This window comes from Drosophila novamexicana, unplaced genomic scaffold, assembly GCF_003285875.2.
Source record: "Drosophila novamexicana strain 15010-1031.04,08,12 unplaced genomic scaffold, DnovRS2.1 tig00000434-arrow-pilon, whole genome shotgun sequence".
NCBI lineage: Eukaryota > Metazoa > Arthropoda > Insecta > Diptera > Drosophilidae > Drosophila > Drosophila novamexicana.
Window position 1 is genome coordinate 4,674,711 of NW_020824802.1, and position 22,375 is coordinate 4,697,085.

At 40.4% G+C, this 22,375-nt stretch overlaps 1 protein-coding gene across 6 annotated transcripts in view; it reads right to left on the reverse strand.

The window, feature by feature from the left end:
- The window catches only part of LOC115760348 (autophagy-related protein 2 homolog B), a 282,487-nt gene that overhangs the window by 105,248 nt on the left and 154,864 nt on the right, over window positions 1-22,375 (reverse strand). For all 6 annotated transcript variants that reach the window (XR_004017603.1, XM_030701631.1, XM_030701630.1 and 3 more), the window contains 2 exons: window positions 21,408-21,512; window positions 8,435-8,517 (listed from right to left, as the gene is read on the reverse strand). Coding sequence is in view for 5 of the 6 variants with exons in the window: in XM_030701631.1 (XP_030557491.1) it covers window positions 8,435-8,517; window positions 21,408-21,512 (188 nt within the window). In the remaining variant the exon portion in view is untranslated. The remainder of the gene's footprint in view (window positions 1-8,434; window positions 8,518-21,407; window positions 21,513-22,375) is intronic.

Consider the following 22,375-nt stretch of genomic DNA (forward strand, 5'->3'; position numbering starts at 1 on the left):
TTTCTTAGAGCGCTGTTTGTATTTTACAACTCAAAAAATAGAAGAAATATAATAAGCATAAGTTAGGATGATACTTGGTATTGAGAGGCTATTTTAGAAAATATGTACCAAATTGTGGTACAATAGTAAGACTTGACTTGACTAGAGTTAACTAAAACTAAAGCAAAATTCAGAATCGAAATAGCAGTAAAGAATACTGCTGACATTTTGAAAAAGCTTCTTACTGAGAATAGAGTAAACACGCAGGAGGACTCTTCGCGGTTGGGATTGGAGCGGAGCCTCCCTTTCAAATAACTCTTTTAACCGTAAAGACACTGTCAGTTACACCCGATTTTTAATTTTTTTTAGCGGCAGAGTCATGCAAATAAGATGCACACAGGAAAATATGTGCTTTATTATCTACGTGAAACTAGCCATGTGGATCCCGTAAAAAATTGGTTTGGTTGGAACGCTCTCCCTGAACGCTTTTGTTTCGCCTTTTTCTTTATTGTTGCACGTCCAATTTTTGGTTGATTTACTCAATATCAATCCAAACAAAAGAATTGTTCAGGTAAGTGCACATATCGCATTTGTTACTGAACGGAAAGTATGATTGGGGAATGCTTTTTGAATGAGCTACAAATTTTGTGAATTTCTGACGAAATTTAATCGGAATCGCCTATTATAAGTCTGGTAAATTCACAAGCTGGAATATTATTTTTCCTGTAATGGATGGGCAACTGATAGCTCGTAGATTCAAGGCCATTCGCATTTAACATTTCATAAAAAGGGGCGCTACTCAAGTAAGCGGCAGTGTATATGCGAATTTATTAAAAAAAAAAAACATTGATAGAAGATGGAGTTCTGACATATACACTGCTGAACAGCTTAATGTAAAATATAACCGAAGATCATGAATAAAGTCATTCTGAAAATTGAACATGACAAAAAAGGTCTTGCTAATATTTAAATCGACATGCGTGGCTATTTCTAATTAATTTATGAGTTAAATAATTTTGATTTTAGTGGTTGAGGGCTATTTTGATTGTTATGATTCTGTCTATTACGACCTATGGTAAATAGTCTATTGCCATTGTTACTTCTTGGTTACGTCTATGAGTTTTCCCTATATTGTTCTTATCGTCGTCCGTTTGTGTTTATGTAATACATTTGACGAATTTTGTTGTAAAGCTAGATCTTCTGCATTACCTCTATTGTTCGATTGGTGCGCACGGCAACACCATTTTTAGGCCGAGTGTACGCTGTTGACAGTTCTCCTGCTTTTCCATTTGCTTTTAAACGGCCAATATATTGTTTATTTGTATATTCGTGACCGTTGTCGCTTCGAATACATACACGTTTCTATCCTGTTTGGCGGTCAACCAAATTTTTGTATTCGATAAAATTTTTGTCTTTGCCTTTAAAAAAAAAAACAAATAATACATTTAAAATAGACCACGTTTATGTGTATCTTCTGACCTTTGCATTATTGCGTTTGCCTAGCCTGCGGAATTTTAATTTGCTTTTCTGTATTTTTTCTTTTTGGCTCCCTTTTTAGTTTTATGCATATATATAATTACAAGCTTTGAGGAGCTGTCGCGTGTCTTGCGCGGGCAATAGGCTACGTAGAACTACGTTCGAAAGCTCTATCAAGTCTCTCGCTAAAATAGACTCAAAATTCGACGAATTCATACAACTGGGCGGATGCTGAGAAACTAATAATTTATTCTGAGGTAGGAAATGCCTCTGCCTGTTACAAATTTCACAATTTCAAACGTTCAGTGTATTATAAGAAAAAATTTTATTTTCAGCAAATCGAAGATTAAATACCCTTAAAGAATTGTGACTTGCGGAATTTTCAGAAGTGTGATGAGAACTGCAAAGTCACTGATTGCTGAGCTTTCGGAAGAACAGAATTAGAACATGCTGTTATAATGCTGTTAAAATGCGATAGAATGCGCAGCAGACGCGCATGAATGTGTGTGTGTACATGTATACACAAATTCTTAATGTTTTCGCTAGCTGTGCCATCCAATTGCGAAGTTACATATAACTTTGGTTTTCTCTTAACCGATCTTTATGAAATTTTCTACAGTATATCTTATTGTACCATTGTTATTGTAGCATTAAAATGCATTGAGCATTGAGTTATTAACTTGATTTATAGCTCTGCGGTGTTAGCGGGGAGGTGGCGATAGGTATAAAATGAAATATACTTGAAATATCTATAATATTCTAGAAGCAACATATCAAGTGTGGTGACTCAAGCTCTTAATATTTACCAAAATTGCTAAAAAAAAAAACGGGATGTCGATATCGATTTTTGTCGATTGTTTGATACCGGAGTTTCTGCGCAGGCACTGGGAGGACCTACATCTAAAATTCTCACAGGTCTCTAGCTCTTATAGGTTCTGAGATCCTTGCGTTCATACATAAGGACAGACGGAATGATTAGATCGACTCGGCTATTAATGGTGATCAAGAATATATATACTTTATGGGGTCGGAGATGCTTCCTTCTGCCTGTTACATACATTTGCATTTTGCACAAATACAATATACCGTTTTTACCCATTTTTAATGGGTTCAGGGTATACAAATAATTTGTAGGGGGCTCGAACTGACCGCACTACTTGCCACCGCCTCTAATCAACAGCCACACTAATAACTGAGTCTTAATGAAAAAAAAAACGAATTCAAATAGCAGCACAAAAAACAATACAATCGCAATTGCAAGGCTCTTGATAGAATTCAAAGAAGACGGGCATGAATATGTGTGTGCACTTGCTACCAGCCAAAGAATCCCTCCCAAAGACCGCCAAAGTGTGGAGCCCTAGGTGGAATGAAATGAAAGGTTATTTCTTCAGATGAACAATATGATAGGATAGCATCTTGAGTGCTAGAGTTGAACATGATCTTCTTCAGCAAGAGTAGCTTGTTGGATGCTCCGACGAAATTTGTGGCGTTGTCACATCAGATGTGCGATACTGGTCCCCGACGGGCAACCATGCGTTTCAACGATTCCAAAAACTTGTTCGTTGAAAGATCTGACACGATTTCAATGTGAACGGCCTTTACGGCCATGCAGACAAATATGGCGATATAAGATTTTGTGTGACCCTTTCCACGTATTCGAAGATAGGTGTTCACTGGACCGCAGAGGTCGACTCCAGCGTGGCGAAATGGTTTTTCTGTGGACAAGCGCTCAGGTGGCAGGTAACCCATGATTTGACGAAGTAAAACTGGACGATATCTGACACAGTGTATACAGGAACGTACAATGCTGCGTGCTAAAGCTCTTGCGTTTACGACCCAGAATTGAAGCCGCAGCAGTATAACTAATGCCGTTGGTATGGTAGTTGCGCAAGTGAAGATGCCGAACATAATTGTGGACAAATTGCGATTCCTTGGGAACGAGTAAAGGATGCCTTTGACGGGAGGGGATATCAGCATGCTCGAGTTTGCCGCCAACCTTGATGAGCTCGTATCCAGAGGAGTCATCTATGAAGGGGCTGAGAAATTTCAGATTGCTTTTCAAATTTCTTCGTTTTCTTAGCAATTGAAAATCTTCTTTGAAATAGTTCTGTTGGATGATCCAGATGATGCAGTTCAACGCGTGGCGAAGTTCTTCTGGAGCTGGCTGCGAACTTTCGACAGGGTGTTCCTTTTTGGCAATATGTTAAAACCGAAATATATATGCCATAACTCGAAGCGCCCGAATGTATGAACTAGTTCCGTTCAGCCATTCCAGAATATAATTACTTTCGATAGTTACCGCAAATGTAGACTTCCGTTTTTCAGCATCGATAGTGTCCATGTCCAAATCATTGTCGAATTGTTGGCAGGGAAACTGAGTCTCGGAATGACGCAGAAATGCAGGTCCTGTAAACCAAATTTATTCCTGGAGCTCATTAGCTGGACATCCACGTACATGTCTCCACTTTCCATCTGCTGTCTAATCTTGTATAATGAATACTCTATTTCCTACAAATGTCGACAATGTGATTAGAGTGTTGTTGCAGCCAGTGCAATACAATCTGCGAATCAGACCAAAAATGCGCGCTGTGCGGCTTGCCGATTAATTTGTTTTTGAGAGTTGTAGATAACTTACTCAGGAGTTGAGCTCCGCTTCTTGACAGGAGCCACCCGGGATTAAGCAGTCAAAAGCTGAACCTGGACATTGCCATACGAATCCGAGGAACGCACATACATGCAGCAGCCGTAAGCACGTATTGATGCGTCACAGAAAGCGTGCAGTTGTATGTCTGTGAGCCCAGCTTGCAAGCAACAACGGGGCACTGAAATCGACCACAATTCCTTGAGAGACGTTACGCAATTTTTCAATGCTTGTATGGGTGATTGCGGAACAGATTCATCCCAGGCGAGCTTTAGCAGCTATAGCTCCTGTATGATGATTTTCGAGACGATAATGATTGGTGCCAGCAATCCTAATGGATCGAGCAGAGAAGACGCAGTCGAGAGAATAGTCCTCTTTGTAGCTGTTGAATACCATTTTTTGGGTTTTAATTCAAATAGAAGCACGTCACGACGTAGATCCCAAGCTACGCCGAGTGCGCTAGTGACAGCATTTCATCCAAGTTTAAACCCTCAACTGATTTATCGTCTCTGACGGCGGGATGATTGGAGTGCCACTTAACCAATGGGAAGTGTCCTCGGCAAAGTATCTCGGTGACCTCGTGTTTAATGTTCTGCAACTCGATGAGCTCGTTTGCTCCGCATAGCAGATCATCAAAATAAAATGATGATTTTACAATGGATGCGGCAATGAGAAACTAGTTCACATGCAGATCTGCTAGATATTGCAATTGCGAACTGCTAAGTATGGGGCCGAGGCCGTTCCATACGTCAATCTATTTAGCTCAAATGTCTGCAAATCAGCATCAGGGGATGCTCTCCAAAATATATATTGAAATTTCCGATCCACTGGGCTGATTAAAACTTGTCTATACATTGTCGTAATGTCCGCTATGATGGCGTAACGAACCAATCGAAAACGAAGGAGAAGTATATACAGATCAAACACGACTCGTAACTTCGTTGATGAACTGCTGGGTTTAAAAACACAATGGTGAGGTATATAAAAGTGTGGCTCACTTAATCTCGGATTTATCACTAAAGTCATATGGCCAAGATCCTCATATTCTTTTATGAAGTTTACACATTGCGATTGAACAGTAGGCTGCTGACTGATTCGCCTCTCGAGCGGTAAAAAACGACAACGTGCAAAAACACTTAAATTGCCAAGGTGTGGATCTCCCTTGAAAGGAAGACGCACAACAATCCTGCCGTTATTCATCTGTGTTGTCATCAATGCGCAAAAGTAATTGAAGATTTTTGTCAATTGACTCCTCCACAGAAAGCAAGCACGTTGATGACTGCTTAGCTGACTGATGACGATATTTGCCAGACACAACCCATCCAAACAACGTTTTCTGAAGGACTGGCAAATTGTCTCCGAGCTTGATCTGTCCAACAGCCAGGCATTCGAAAAATGCATCGGTACCGAGAAGGAGATCAATCCTACTTGACCTGTGGAAAGTTTCCTCTGCAAGTGGCGTATTCGCTGGCTACCTCCAATCTGACGTGTCGATTTCCGAATCCGGTTGGTAGTTAATGTGAGACGTTATGCAGAACTGTAGTGTTACTTCAAATCGTGACAAACGAGATTTAATTCCAGTCATGGTACGGTTGTTAATTTTAGTCGACGAGTCCCCTATGCTGCGGATTTCGAACTGATGCTTATCACGGCGCAGATGCCGCCGTTGAGCGAATTGATCCGTTATGAAATTGACATGGGAACATGAGTCAAGCAATGGTCTGTCTTGTTTATACGTTCCTGATGAATCACGCACTAGTACCTTTGCAGTAGCAAGAATGATTTGTCCGCCTGGCGATTGATTCATATGCGAGTGAGTTGCAGCAGGAGTCGTTGTTGAGGACATTTGCGCTATGGATGATGGCGATGTAGACGATGATGATGCAGGCGGTTGGCCAAAATTCAGAAACGGGTGATGGCGATGCTTGCAGCTTCGACAACGGTTGTTAGAAGGACACTGAGCCTCCAACATCTCCAACATATCCAAGCGTAATTGTAGCTCGCCGTATAACAATCTTTTTTCACTGCCATCGTTTTATGTTTCCTCGCTTACGTAAGTTTGCTTCAAGAGTTGACAGTATGTATCCAGAATGTTGTGATCACCGATGGGACCGAGCGACAGTTCTGATACTCCAAAAATGTTAGCCATAGTTCTGATATTCCAAAATGCTAACAGCCGGACTGTGATGACGTCACATTGTGTGAGCGATGTGAGCGAGTGACAGTTCAAATGCTTCCAACTGTTAACAGAACAACTAAGACTTGTAAATGTTGCGCTCACCGATGTGAGAGTTGCTTGCGGTGATGAAGCAAATGCAGTGAACAAACAGAGGCAGCGAGCTTCTAGCGACGAACCAACGGCAACGAAAATGCAACAGCAAGGCGAAGGCAGCGAGTTTCCAACGACGAAGTAAGGGCAACGGGAAAGAAGCTGTGAAGCAAAGGCATTGAGCAATCAAAGTCAGAGCGTATCCAGCACGAAGTAACGAAAGCGAGAATGCAGCTGCGAAGCGAAGGTAGCGAGATTGAAGGAATGGCAATTTGTAACGGCTCCAAATGCCGAAAGACAATACAGTTGGCCAAATCTTGCTGTCGATTTTGTATTTTGCGAAGAGTTCGATAAAACCTTTCTCCAACGAAATGATGGGGGGCAACGATATGCCGCCAATTTCCACACACTAGCTATCACGTTGTGCGCCAAAATGTTGGATCAAAATCGTTTTTTTGACCTTTGAAGAATCTTATCTCAAGTGGGTGTGTGTGGATGGTATGAAGTTTTAATGATGGTTTTATAAACTGATGAACACGACTGACTTCTATGATGTTGCTTACAGAACTGATTTTTTAACATAACTTAAGATTAAAGGGACCGAGCAATTACAGAGCCCGAAAAAGAGCGAGACTGTATATGTGTATGAGTGCTTATGACATTCAAATAGAAGAGAGTTAGGATAATCTTAACATAATCTGCTTTGACATTGCTATTGATACCCTAACTTATGTATATATGACCGAACAATTACAGTAAAACTAATATATGCCGGGTTTGGTTAACTTATCTTCAAAATAAAGGAAGTTTCATTCAATTTCTTATACTTCCGAATTTGATTTATGTGGCATTTATATATAATACAGTGGTCCGATCCGCTGGTTCGGATATGTAACGCCAGCAAAAAAAGGACCTATGCAAAGTTTTATGACGATAGCTTTAAAACTGAGACACTGGTTTGCATAGAAAGAGGCATACGGACAGACAGACAAAGTAGCTTTATCGACTCGGCTGTTGATACTGATATAAAAAAATATACTTAATATTTCGGGTATGCGTCCTTCCTTCTATTAGGAGGATAGCTGAGAAAAAACAACATGGGCAGCTATGCAAAAGGAGGAAAAAAAATATATTTAAATTGGAATAAAGGTCCATCATTATACCCTGAACCCATTAAAAATGGGTATAAGGGTATATTGTATTTGTGCAAAATGCAAATGTATGTAACAGGCAGAAGGAAGCATCTCCGACCCCATAAAGTATATATATTCTTGATCAGCATCAATAGACGAGTCGATCTAGCCATGTCCGTCTGTCTGTCCGTCTGTCCGTATATATGAACGCAAGGATCACAGAACCTATAAGAGCTACAGATTTGAAATTTTAGATGTAGGTGCTCTTAGTGCCCGCGCAAATCGAGTTTGTTTCCGATAATCGATAACTTACTCCGTTTCCAAGTAATCGATAAAAATCGATATCGATATCCTGTTTTTTGGGCAATTTTGGTAAATAGTAAGAGCTAGAGTCACAAAATTAAAATGTAACTCCTAAAATAGAATATATATATGCATTTGATGTTGGAAGAAGAGGGTTCAGGGTATCCCCCAGTCGGGAGCTCCCGACTAGAATCATTAATCTTAGTATTCCGCTTTATCTAACCGGCATATATAGTTAAGTCTTCATGTCAAATCATCATCACTTAAGATTTCTTGTGGGTTGCAGTGCAGAACAGATGCTATTTGCCAGAAATCACACATCGATAGCCTTTATTTCAAATGTGATTACCATAGTTGTTAATTTTTCGAAGATATCGATTTTCACGATTTGAAGCGGTAAACTTCATAGTTTGAAGTTTCACAGAGATCATCAAAATGCAAAATTATAGAATAACCGAATGGCCACCCTTACCTCAGACATTTTCATTAAATATTTACAAGCGGGTATACACGACTATATTACCCACATTTTTTTCTTTAGACCGGAAAATAATTGCGTTTCTACAGTAAACTAAATAGCTTCTTACACTTTATCTGGCATGGACGAACGTTGCACAAAACCAATACACTTACGTATATTCCATTGCCAAATTCCACACATGGCCCTGGATTTCCGACACAAGCGCGTATGGCTCATATGCTTCAATAGGATAGTCCTGCAAAGATTAAATACTTTATTGGTATTTTATTGTCATATTTGGAAATTTTCACAACACAACATTATCAGCGAGCTTACTCACATAAACTGAAGACTTTATCAGACGCCCGTCTCTAATATTAAATATGAAAAAAATATGTATTCATGCAGACAGGCGGCGGGCAGCAAGACCAATATACTCGTCCACATTTTTATTTCATTTATTTGTTATTTGCAATATTACTTTGTGCATTCGTGTTACTGTTTGCAAATTCATTCAAAATGTTCTATAACTGGCTGGCAACAGCGAGCGATGTTGTTTTTGTTCTTATTAATAAAACCCACTGAAAATGGGTAAAATATGTTATATTGGTTTGATGCAAATGTATGTAACAGGCTGACTTAATAAAGTATATGTATATATTCATGAGCAGCATCAACAGTAGGGCCAACCATGAGTATTTTCACTGGGTGTTTGGTAACTCTTTTTTTTTATCAATGTTCCAGAGCTATTTTTAGCACAACAGGTAAATGAAACAGATAGCGGATAGATAAGAAATTTAGCTGTAACTGACAACATGCAGTTGTCGGATCATTCACATGTACGTAATTATATCTATCCCGAGTGCGACTATAATCTCTATGTGAGATCAGACGGAAGACGAACCTTGAAAGGTCGTTGCCAGCTTGACCCAATGTCCTCAGAGACTTTAACCCCAGTTGTTGAAGAGAATCCAGCACAACATCTTGACGCTAAAAAAGCCTTTGCAAAGAAATCGAACTTCGAAAAGAAGGTTTTGAAGTCTTCAAACGCAACAGCGCCTCTCACCGATGCCAGGGCAAAGAGGATCCTTTTGGCGAAAATGGTATGGGTCCGGTTCGATATTAGACAATAGTTCGTAGCTAAAAGGTGGAAGCGACTGAAGGATCGTGCCCTTTCTCAGCTGCGTATATCGCAAACCTGAAAGCCGCGATCTATTAAACATTTAGAACTCCAAGCGTGTGGCCTTTATTTCAACGCAAAAAAGGATGGTGCCAATTGGGTCTGGTCTCAGGAACCTGGAAGTCAGAACTCATAGACTGTACAGTGCCGGTAAGCCAGCAACGCAACAGCCGCCCAAGGCAGCCACTAGTATAGCATCACCAATCAGTTCGAGGATTTCAACCCGATTAGCTCGTAGCTGCTGTGCGAACCAGCGGATTACCCTGACTAGCGGAAGTAAGTAGGTGGCAAGCTGGTAGATTATCGACGACAACACGCTGTCAGATGGTGCCTGATTGTACCAGTATCTTCGGCTGGTAGTAGACGAGCTCACAGATTGGGCTATAGCGCATTTTTAATATCCCATAAACATAATATATAATAATTAAGACTTCTATTAGTCGACTATTTGCATCACTCCGCTGCCTCAGTGTAGGCTCTGCTTGGAGGCAGACGAATCGACTATGCAATGTTTCATGCCATTACTTGAGATAGGTGAAAGCATTTAGGCTTATAGTTTGTCTTCTCAGCTCACGTCAGGGCTTTTACATCAGGACTAAGACTCACTATAAATTTTAGCGAATTCTGTTCACTACTAAACAGTGAGTGCGCCCCAGGTCTTGTATATCTTTAGATTACTGCAAATCGTACTCATTGAAAATCGTGCGTGAAACCAACGAAAACCATTAAAACAAAAATCAAAAACAAATAATGCTACAAGTCTGAATAAAAATGCGCGAGCTTCCAGATAGGCTTTTCATGACCTTAGAGAAGCAAATATTGCCACTATAACTAAGCTACAACAATTTGCTCAGCAAGAACGAGTCTATGAAACCACACTGTCCGCGAGACCAAAGGATCAAAATAATTCTGATAGTCCGCCAACTTCACATGGGATGTAATAATCAAAATTTTTATAATGTGGTAAGCCCTAATTTCAATAAGACATATTTAAAGCCTTAGAATCGCACAGGATATCATTTGCATCAAGAGTTCAAACGAAATATGGACCAAGATAAGTGCAAAACCCCATAAATAACCAACAATGGCAGACGTCATCTAATGCTCCTAATCTATCCATAAGTAGACAGCGAAGAATTTGAAGAAGAAGGTAAACCCATACCTAATCATAACAAGTAAGAGGTTCTAGTCGGAAGCTCCCGACTAGGGGATACCCTGAACCATCTTCTTCCTACATCAAATGCATATATATATTATATTTTAGAAGCTATATGTCAAGTTTAGTGACTCTAGCTATTATTATTTACCTATCGATTTTTATCGATTGCTTGGAAACGGAGTAAGTTATCGATTATCGGAAACAAACTCGATCTGCGCAGGCACTAGGAGCACCTACTTCTAAAATTTCAAGTCTCTAGCTCTTATAGTTTCTGAGATCCTTGCGTTCATATATACGGACGGACAGACAGACGGACATGGCTAAATCGACTCGGCTATTGATGCTGATCAAGAATATATATACTTTATGGGGTCGGAGATGCTTACTTCTGCCTGTTACATACATTTGGATTTTGCAGAAATACAATATACCCTTACACCAATTTTTAATGGGTTCAGGGTATAAAAAACACAAAGAATTATTACGTCCTGGAATTGAAAAAATTATCAATTGGTTCAAAGAACCCCATTATTTCCCAGATTATCAAAATTTAATTCAAAATCTAATAAACGAATGTGAGATTTGCGATATGGCAAAAACAGAACACAGTGATACAAAATTAACTTTCGAAATAACTCCGGAAATCGCTAATATCCGAGAAAAATGTGTAATGGATTTTTACATAGTAGGAGATAAACTATTTTTATCTTGCATTGATATCTACTCAAAATTTGCGTCATTCATAGAAATAATAAGTAAGAGGTTCTAGTCGGGAGCTCCCGACTAGGGGATACCCTAAACCCTCTTCCTCCAACATCAAATGCATATATATATTCTTTTTTAGAAGCTATATGTCAAGTTTCGTGACTCTAGATCTTATTATTTACCAAAATTGCCCAAAAAACAGGATATCGATATCGATTTTTATCGATTGTTTGGAAACGGAGTAAGTTATCGATTATCGAAAACAAACTCGAACTGCGCAGGCCCTAGGAGCACCTACATCTAAAATTTCAAGTCTCAAGCTCTTATAGGTTCTGAGATCCTTGCGTTCACACATACGGAGGGACGGACGGACAGACGGACGGACAGACAGACAGACGGACATGGCTAGATCGATTCGGCTATTGATGCTGATCAAGAATATATATACTTTATGGGGTCGGAGCAGCTTCTTTCTGCCTGTTAAATACATTTAGATTTTGCACAAATACTATATACCCTTATACCCATTTTTATTGGGTTCAGGGTATAAAAAAGGAACTAAAATAGCATAACAGAAAAAAGTCGCATTTACCATGCTGTTAGAATGCGAAGCAAACGCGCATGAATGTATGTGTGTACATGTATACAGAAATTCTGCTGCCTCAACCAATTGCGCAGTTGCATATAAGTTTGTTTTTTTCTTAACCGATCTTTATGAAATTTCGTACAGTATATATTATTGTACCATAGAATATTTGTGTATTCTGAAAGTCAATTGCATTTAAATTGTAGCTTAAATTGGTTGTCAATATAAGTTGGGTTTCTGACTTGATTTATAGCTCCACGATGGTAGCGGGGAGGTGGCGATAGGTATGAAATTAAAGATACTTGACTTATATATAATATTCTAGAAGCAACATATCATGGTTGGTGACTCTAGCTCTTATAATTTACCCGATTTGCTTAAAAAACAGGATGTCGATATCGATTTTTATCGATTGCTTTGAAACGGAGTAAGTTATCGATAATCGGAAATAACCTCGATCTGCACAGGCAATAGGAGCACCTACATCTAAAATTTCAAGTCTCTAGCTCTGAGATTCTTGCGTTTATACATACGGACGGACGGACGGACGGACATGGCTAGATCGACTCGGCTATTGATGCTGATCAAGAATATATATACTTTATGGGGTCGGAGATGCTTCCTTCTGCCTGTTACATACATTTGGATTTCGCACAAATACAATATACCCTTATACCCATTTTTAATGGGTTCAGGGTATAAAAATAAATAATATTAAATTTAAGCGCGTAATCGATACGGGTTCATCGACATAATCAACATAACGAAACAAAACCTTTTAAATTTCCCAATTAAAATACGTACAATAATTGGTATATGTCTTTGTTTTCTACAGTATATCTTATTGTACCATAGAATATTTGTGTATTCTTAAAAAGTCAATTTTATTTTCTTTTATTGTATTGAATGAAAAATAGTATACATTTTTATTACAACACAGTTTGCTTAGGAGATATTTTGCCACAAATTGGGTCCTCAGGCTTTATCGTGGACAAACGTCAAAGGTGTCTTCTATGAGTAAGGCTGCATCGTTACGTAGGTAGTCGGTGTCTAACGGGCGGCTCATTTGCCATGATTAGAGGAGCTCCTTGAACCATCTTCTCTGGAACCTCCCGACTACACACTTCCCAATTAGGCCTCGCTGCAAGCGTTCGTTGTACCGGTTGGTGAATGATCCGACTTGGCTGTCAATAGTTTCCATTTTGAGGTCTCTGTCCAAGGTAGAATTTCTGACGTACCAGTCAGCACCAGTCATTTGACGTAAGGCCAAGTTTTGGAGTGGTTGAATCCGTCTTCGATTTGTCGATTTGCAATGCCCCAAACCTGGATACCGTATTTTCAAGTTGGGGCCACCGCGTCGTTGTAAATTGATCGTTTGCAACGAAGTGGCAATGGGCTGTTGGGGTTCAGTAGCCAGTTGGCCTTGGCCATATTAAAGCGGCACTCCCTGAGTAGGCGGTCGATGTACGCCCGAAAGGTAATCCTCTAATCCAGTAATATTCCAAGATACTTGGCGGTTGTGCCAGGGTAAAAGGGGCTGCCATCTATCCGGACTGCTGGAGCCTTGCCACGCCTCAGTGTGTAGTTGACCGACTGGCACTTCGAGGCATTGGACTTGATGTTCCACCTACGTGCCCAGCTCTCGATCAAGTGGATGTATTCCTGGGCTCCATCAGTGGTTTCGTACTCACAGTGGGAAGGTATCAGCTTGCTCTTCGTCTGTAAGGCAGTATGTTCCATTGTGGCGAAGAAGGGGAACAGTTTTCCAGGGTTGGCGCTTCAGGCTTTTAGTTGCTCGCCAAAGCGAGTATCCCGAGTTATGGGTAAAGTCCATGCTCTCCAACCTTCTGGAGGAGGATGCTTCTTTGTGTCTGCGAGGGCCTCCTTGAGTTACCGTTTCGCTTTTCGACACTCCGCCTTGTCCTACGGATGCTGAGTCGCGTGGAACTTGCGTCTGCATCGCCTCTTGATCCTAAGCAGGTTGGCTATATCCGCGTCCACTATCCAGCCGCCTGGCACCAGGTGGGGGCTAGCTTCGGCTGCTGCTGCGTGAGTCATAGCGTTGAGCAGCTCAATGGCGTCTTCTACATCCAGTCCAGTGCTGATTTTGGCGTTGAGGTGAATACTTTCACTTATCTGTCTCTGGAAGATACCGGAGTCAGTGCGTGCGTTGATCAGCATCGGCATTGCGCTGGCCATGCTCTCTAGGGTAGCTAAAAGTGCCAGGTGGTCGCTTGGGAGATCGCAATCGTCAGCGATTGTGAGGAGCTGGTCAGGGATTGCATGGTAGATGGCGATGTCTATGCAAGACGGAGTGCCTCTGCTGCCGTACGGGTATCTTGTGGGAGAAGCTATGGCCAGTACCTAGGCTTGACGATGCCCCAGGCTGTTAGCTAGTTGAAGCCCGCGCGCGCTAGTTTGCGTCCCACAGCCAGTGATGTGCAGTCCAGTCGCCTCCCACTAGATATCTGCTTCCAGCCGAGTTGAGTACCAGTCGACGTCTGCTCATTTGGCCTGCAATAGACTGCTCCAAAGTCCACGCTACCAGCATCAGTAGAGACTTTTACGGTCGGATATTGGTAAACACGATAAGCAACGCTCAATTGCGGGAAGTGAACTAAGTTACTCTGGACGAGGACAGCGCAGCCGCCACTAGCTGAGCGATTTTGAGTCCAGTGTACAGGGCACGCCTCGAAGCCGAAGATTCTGGGGAAAATAGGACCGTTGGTTCTATTTTCTGACAGCAGAATTATTCCAAGAGCGTGTTTTGTACTAGGGTCTTCAATAGTACTTTACCTGAAATGCCATTGGCATTCCAGATTAACACCTTCAGTGGTGTGTATATTTGGATAGCAACGCGGTCAAACGGGTAAGGATTTGCTGTTGCATACCAAAAACGTGCTGTTGCATTTCTGCCATCCTCTCGATAGCTCGGTTCATGTCCATGATGGCAGAAGAAAATCCTTCCCCTTTTCCAGATGTCTGCTGTTGCTGTTCTTGCGCAGTCAGCCTCTCCTGTTGCTGTTCCCTCAGCCATCTATGTAGCCTAGCTTGCGCTGGTCCTTCTCGCTGGCTAACGCTGGGTACGTTGTTCTCTTTGCTGAATGCAGCTAGTCCTCTTCTGGTGGCAGCGGCGTATGAAAGCTTACTTGTTCAGTGGTTGCTGTACGGGGGAAGTCAACAGGTATAGGTCCATGAACTTTATTTTTCATTTTGGCGGACTTTGGGGCTCCCACACGCTTTGTATATTCGGTGAACCACTCGCAGCCTTTATAGTTCGCAGGTTGTGGGCGCACCGCAGTGGGCGCATGTTGCCGGAACTGAGTCGAGCCGTGTGCAATCGGCATTGCGATGATTGAGCCCGCATTTAACGCATTTGTATTGCTTTCTACAGTACGTGGCTGTGTGCCCGTACGCCTGACATCTATGGCATTGCAGCACGTCCTGGTTTCTTCGTGCAGTCTCCACCTCGACCACCTGCTTGCACAGCTTCGTGATGGTAAGAGCCTCCGTGTTGTTGGCCGCCGGCTTCAAGTTAATGAAGTGGATGTTCATGGACTCCTTGGTGGCTTATCGGTTCGGATTGTGCACATGGAGAGCGGTATGGCCCTGTCACTGCAGTTCGTCGATGAGCTCTCGGTTGAGTGTGGAGTGGTGAAGGCCTTTGATGACTATGCGGTAGGGCTTCTTCTCCTGCAGCTGGTATGAATAGAATTTGATTTTATATTCATCCAGTTTCTTTATGATGGCCCTGTATGTGGGCATATCATTGGCTAGGCCCCTTTCTAGGGGCACGGAGGAGCTGGTGCTGGCATGGGCGACGGCGTTGGGATGGCTGCCGCCCTTAACCTGAGAAGTCGCTGAGGCAGGCAAGCTCTCTACTTGGGCTGGGCTTATCTGCTCGGGTGGCGCCAAGAGAGCATATCTATTGGATGCATGTATTTGGAATGGACTGGTGTCAGTCTTGTTATGTTTTCGCCGCTTTCGGTTGCGTTTTTTTTTTTTTTCGCCTGTGATTGAATCAGGCGAGCCACAGCTGCAGCGGGTGAATTGGATTTGGTGGTATCTATTAAATGCACAGTTAAGGGTAGGAAGGTGAAACTACAGTACTGCGTGCAGACGCGCTGATGTCTGGAGAATGGTGGGGAATTTATTGGCAGCATTGAGGTGCTCGGCGGCGTAGCGGCGTCAGCATATAGTTGGCCTACCTCGTTAGTTCGAGTTGCTGTTCTCAGCACTTTCTGGAATGGTAGCTCTATTGGCATTTCCAGTGGCTGGGTGCATATCAGCAAGGCAGCGACTTGCTCACTTAAAACAAATTGCTTTGTCAGCAAGTAGTTTTGTTTTCATTTTTAACGTTGTTTTTTTTTTTCTGTTTGTTATTGGGTCACAAACTTGATGCGTTGCAATCTTTGTATGGGGTTGCAAAAGCCGCGTTTAGCCGTTTGGGCGTGCACTCGAATTTCAATTTTTAATTTTATTCCGCGAGTACGTCCGTTCACTTCGAACACCAAGAAGTGTCAAAAAGTCAATTTATTTTTTATTTTATTAACTAGATTAATAGCTCTGGGGTGGTGGCGTGGAGGTGGCGATAAGTATAGAATGAAAGATACTTAATAGAATATTCAAGGAGTAAAATATCAACATGACTTTAGCTCTTATTGTTTACCCAATTTGCTTAAAAAACATAATGTCGATATCGATTCTTATCGGTTGCCTAGAAACGGAGTAAGTAAGCGATTATCGGAAACAAATCGCTAACGAATCGCAGGCACTAGGAGGACCCATAGCTATTTCAAATTTCAATTTCTTATAGTTTTTGATATCCTTGCATTCATACATATGGACAGACGGACAGACAGACAGACGGACATGGCTGGATCGACTCGGCTCTTGATGCTAATCAAGAATATATATACTTTATGGGGTCGCAGATGCTTACTTCTGCCTGCTACATACATTTACATTTTGCACAAACACAATATACCCTTTTTACCCATTTTTAACACATAATGCAGTACCGAGAAAGTGTAATTTTGACTTTTACTAGTAGTGTCAAATATGTCATACAAACTAAACATGAGAACCCTATATATAAAAAACCTTCTGAATACGCTCAAACATTCGACAAATAAGCCAAGAGCCAAATTAAAGATATGATCAAACAAGGGATAATTCGCAAGTCGAAGTCACCTTACGCTTCGGATCAGGCAAACAAAAATTAAGGATAGTCATTGATTTAGGATAGTCATTGACAAATACCCATTCCCTGCAATGGATAGTATTCTTGAAAAACCGGGTTAGTGTCAATACTTTACTACCATTGACCTCGCGAAGGGCTTTCACCAGATTCAAATGAATGAAAGCTCAATTCCAAAGGACGTCTTTTCGACGAAAAATTGACATTACGAGTACACTCGTATGCCGTTTTGATTTAAAAACGCACCTGCAAAGTTCCATCTCTGCACGAATAACCCTTTGGAAGATTTGATCTACAAAGATTTTCTGATCTATATGGACGAAATAATTGTGTACTCCACTTCATTGGAGGGATACATATTGCCATTGAGAAGGGTGTTTACGAAGCTAATGGAGGCCAATCTAATACTACAGTTAGATTAATGCGAAATCGTGAAGAAAGAAACTGAATTCCTAGGCTACATAAACACCACAGAAGGTGGTAAACCTTACCAGGAATCAAATCATTTTTAGGACTTTGCGATTTTTACCGAAAGTTCATCACAAATTTTGATTTTTTCAGAATACACAAATATTCTATGGTACAATAAGATATACTGTAGAAAATTTCATAAAGATCGGTTAAGAAAAACAAAAGTTATATGCAACTGCGCAATTGAATGGGGCAGCAGCTTTAAGAATTTCTGTATACATGTACACACACATTCATGCGCGTCTGCTTCGCATTCTAATAGCATGGTATTTGCATCGTTTTTTTGTAATGTTATTATAGTTCCTTTTTTTATCATAAGTACTTAATTGTTGGTGTGGCTGCTGAGTAGAGGCATAGCAAGTGGTCTGTCGCGAGTTCGAGACCTACCGGGGAAAGTATTATTATTTTTTTTTTTTCTGGTGTGGCTGTTGAATAGGTTCGACAGTAAGTAATGCGGCCAGTTGCAAATTCGAGCCCTGCCAAGGGAACTTTTTTTTATTAATTTATTTGGTGTTGGAATAATAGGGTTCAGGGTATCCCCTAGTCGGGAGCTCCCGACTAGAACCTCTTACTTGTTCAAATTAATGTTGCATCTTAATGTAATCTAATTGTTTATTGTTTTTTGTATCTTCGTGTAAGTGCCCTGAAGACTGTTTGCGATGAGCAAACGAAATATATTGGAAAAATGAATTAAAATTTTATTCACTGTTTTGTTTTTACCTCGAGCCAGCCAATAAATATATTAATTGTGGAAAGGTCGCCAAAACCATCGATACATATTATAATACATAAATAAGAAACAAACATTATGAACCCTATTTAACGATTCTGGCAATCTTAACATAATCACCCGTCAGATATCATTTCACAGTTAGAATATTAGCTTACTCAGCTCTAATGCAGCTTTAAACTGTGCAATAGACCGAAATTCCTCATGCGGTATGAGAACAGTATACAACACTATCATTATGGGGAATGGCTGCTATGTCGAACCGGCAACGGGTCGATCGTGATTGCTAGGCGGAAGCGCAGTCCTGTAACACACAACAGCAATTAAGATCTAAAAGATTAACCACAACACAAGTGTAAAATGCATCAGTGTCGGCTTGAAATAGATTTAAACAAGTAGGGGATACCCTGACTAGGGGATACCCTGAACCCTCTTCTTCCAACATCAAATTCATATATATATTCTATTTTAGAAGCTATATGTCAAGTTTGGTGACTCTAGCTCTTATTATTTACCAAAATTGCCCAAGAAAACAGGATATCGATATCGATTGCTTGGAAACGGAGTAAGTTATCGATTATCGGAAACAAACTCGATCTGCGCAGGCACTAGGAGCACATACATCTAAAATTTAACGTCTCTAGCTCTTATAGGTTCTGAGATCCTTGCTTTCATACATACGGACGGACGGACGGACGGACAGACAGACGGACAGGGCTAGATCGACTCGGCTATTGATGCTGATCAAGAATATATGTACTTTATGGGGTCGGAGATGATTCCTTCTGCCTGTTACATACATTTGGATTTTGCATAAATACAATATACCCTTATACCCATTTTTAATGGGTTCAGGGTATAAAAAGCCATATCCTTCACATCACGGGGAGGTTTTTGGTAACAGATCTATGTTTCGGGAACCTTTTTTAAAATGTGTTCTAATTTTGATAACCAGAGGGCCCCATCAGACTTGGGTTTCATAAAATAATTTAATGGAATGTCAGTGTCTGCACAATTGTACAGTTCGGACTATTCAACTTGCAGAATAAGATCGTTAAGCATATAGAAAACAGCCTTACGAAAACAGCAGGGTTTTATCCTGTGCAAAAAACGAGAGCTAAGAAAGAGCTCAGAAAGTTGGGACTTTTACGCCGCACATCTTCAACTGTAAGTGCCTCGCTTAAAACGGAAACGGTTACCGACTCTTCAAATTAAAGTCCCCTTAGTTTTAGAGCTAGACCGCATAAACTAATACTAATGATAAGCATCTGCAAAGATCAATTCAAACATTCGTGGACTGAAAAATCCAAAAGATCGATGTTTATCAAATAATTTAGCGGGCAGCATGTTTTAAGGTCTTGTTGACCTGCAAACTAAATTTGGTGATCCAAATATTAAAATCCAAAATTTTCCGCTAGGCAAAATTTAAATAAAAACTTTTGTTTGGATCGAAAATTAGCGTGGTAAGTAAAACCCTTACTTTTTAAGGAAAGTACCGCCAGAAAACATTGCATCGAAGAAACGGGTCAAAAGCTTAATATTTTTTATCAAAACTACCAGAGAATCAACATTCCTGAGGCTTTTTCTTCCATTACCATAAGCAGCTCACTGCACAAGCTTTAGCCCACCGGCTGCAATAGAAATTGGAGACGATTTCAAACTAATTACCACCTTTAAACATTATCTGTTTATACTGCTTAAGCTCTTACAACCTACGAAACTTGCTAGTAAAAAACACGATTTTGGTGTCGATTTTTATACATGAACCCATTGAAAATGGGTAAAAAGGGTATATTGTATATGTGCAAAATGCAAATGTATGTAACAGGCAGAATGAAGCATCTCCGACACCATAAAGTATAAATATTCTTGATCAGCATCAATAGCCGAGTCGATCTAGCCATGTCCGTCTGTCTGTCTGTCCGTCCGTCCGTCCGTCCGTCTGTCTGTCCGTCCATCCGTCCGTCTGTCCGTCCGTCCGTCCGTCTGTCTGTCCGTCTGTCTGTCTCTCCGTCCATCCGTTTGTATGAACGCAAGGATCTCAGAACCTATAAGCGTTAGCGACTTGAAATTTTAGATGTAGGCGCTCCTAGTGGCCGCGCAGATCGAGTTTGTTTCCGATAATCGATAACTTACTCAGTTTCCAAGCAATCGATAAAAATCTATATCGATATCCTGTTTTCTGGGCAATTTTGGTAAATAATAAGAGCTAGAGTCACCAAACTTGACATAAAGATTCTAAAAAAGAATATATATATGCATTTGGTGTTGGAAGAAGAGGGTTTAGGGTATCCCCTAGTCGGGAGCTCCCGACTATAACCTCTTACTTGTTTTTTTATTCTGGTGTGGCTGTTGAGAAGAGTCGACAGCAAGTAATGCGATCAGATGCGAGTTTGAACCCTGCCAAGGGACATTTTCTTTAAATTTATTTGGTGTTGGAATAAGAGGGTTCAGGGTATCCCCTAGTTGGGAGCTTTCGACTAGAACCTCTTACTTGTTATCTATATCGAAATGTTGTTAATGTTAGCGATAATTTTAAATTAAATCGTGCATTGGGAGGTGGTTTGTTCCCTTAGTTCGAATTTGAATAACTCCTGTTTATTTCAGTTATCAAGACGAGTCTCCGCCTAATAGAGGTGAATCAGTATGACCTGATTCACAATGGTTGGAGAGAAAGTGTGTGAAAGAAGGGTAGTCTCCTAATGGGAGTCTCTATTAGGATATTTTTTGGTATATTAGAAAATTTAAAGTTAAAGTATTAAAAATAAATGATCCTGGTTATGTCGGAAATGCTCGACTAAGAGATACCTTTAACCCAGAGCCGAGCATCAATTCTAAACATTGTAGATTCTTTCTATACATACTGCTGCTTGGTTGTTATGTATGTTGCGTTGTTTACGATGCGGCTTTAATTCTTCATTTTGCCCCACAATTTTAGAAAATCAAATTTTTGGGTATTTACTTTCAGATCTTTTTGAAATTTCGAAGCAAAAATTGGCATCCAAATGAGCGTAAATACCAACTACCTTCAAAAATTTCAGTTTAATAATTTTGTGAACAGAGCCACTAAATAAATAAAATACGTTTCCATCAATTGAGGAAAAATTGTACTTACTGTTATATTAAGGAAATCCAGTAGTTGATAAATCCAATTATGTATTGAGTGTACAGGTTTATGCAATACATTGACTCCGTTTATTCCAAACGCAAGCTTAATTCTCTATAAAAAAAAAGGATTACTTGTTTTTTTTTTTAAACTATTTTTTTTTTGCCTTTTTCATCTTATATAGATTTCTAATTAAAAAAAAAAGGTAATGTTCATGATTGTAAAAATTTATTACAATGTGCATGCATGAATAGATTACAATTCATTGTTACAATAGCTTATAAGAACGAATGATCAGATATAGATGGATACATCAGCACCTAACAATCGGTTTCGTTCAATTCAAACACGAATTGTGGCCTAATAAGCTATTAGATAAGTCGGCCGTATACACGGCCAATCTTCAGCACGGTGGGAAGGTGGACCAGGAGAAGACCACCTACGGGCAGTGAATAAGTCGAGTGAGTCTCTTTCAGGAAGTAAAACGAACTAATTTCTCTGTCACAGCATACATATATATTTAAAAATTGAACACATCCAATTTTATTACGGTTAGTAAGACGCTTAACAAAAGAAACGAGAAATATTGGTTATCTTCGGCACGCCGAAGATTTATTTCCTTTGCAGACCCAACCTTTTCATAATGCTCATAGTGCTTTGCATGTATCTACGAAGCACAGAGAAAATATTTAATGCCGAGTATGGTTAAGATTTCTTGGGAAAAATGTAAAAAATGCAAAACGTTTTTCATACCAGAACCTCATATTCGATCAATCGTTCCTATGGCAGCCATTAGTAATCCGATGTAAACAAGATTTTGCAAAAACATAGTGAAACTTTAGATGCCGAGGTTGATCACGGTATCTCGAAAAGCAAAATGTAGGGAGCATACTGAAACTTATAAATGCCGAGTTTGCTCAAGATATCTATAAAAACAAAAAGTTTTTTATACATCTTAATTTTCGACTGATTGATTC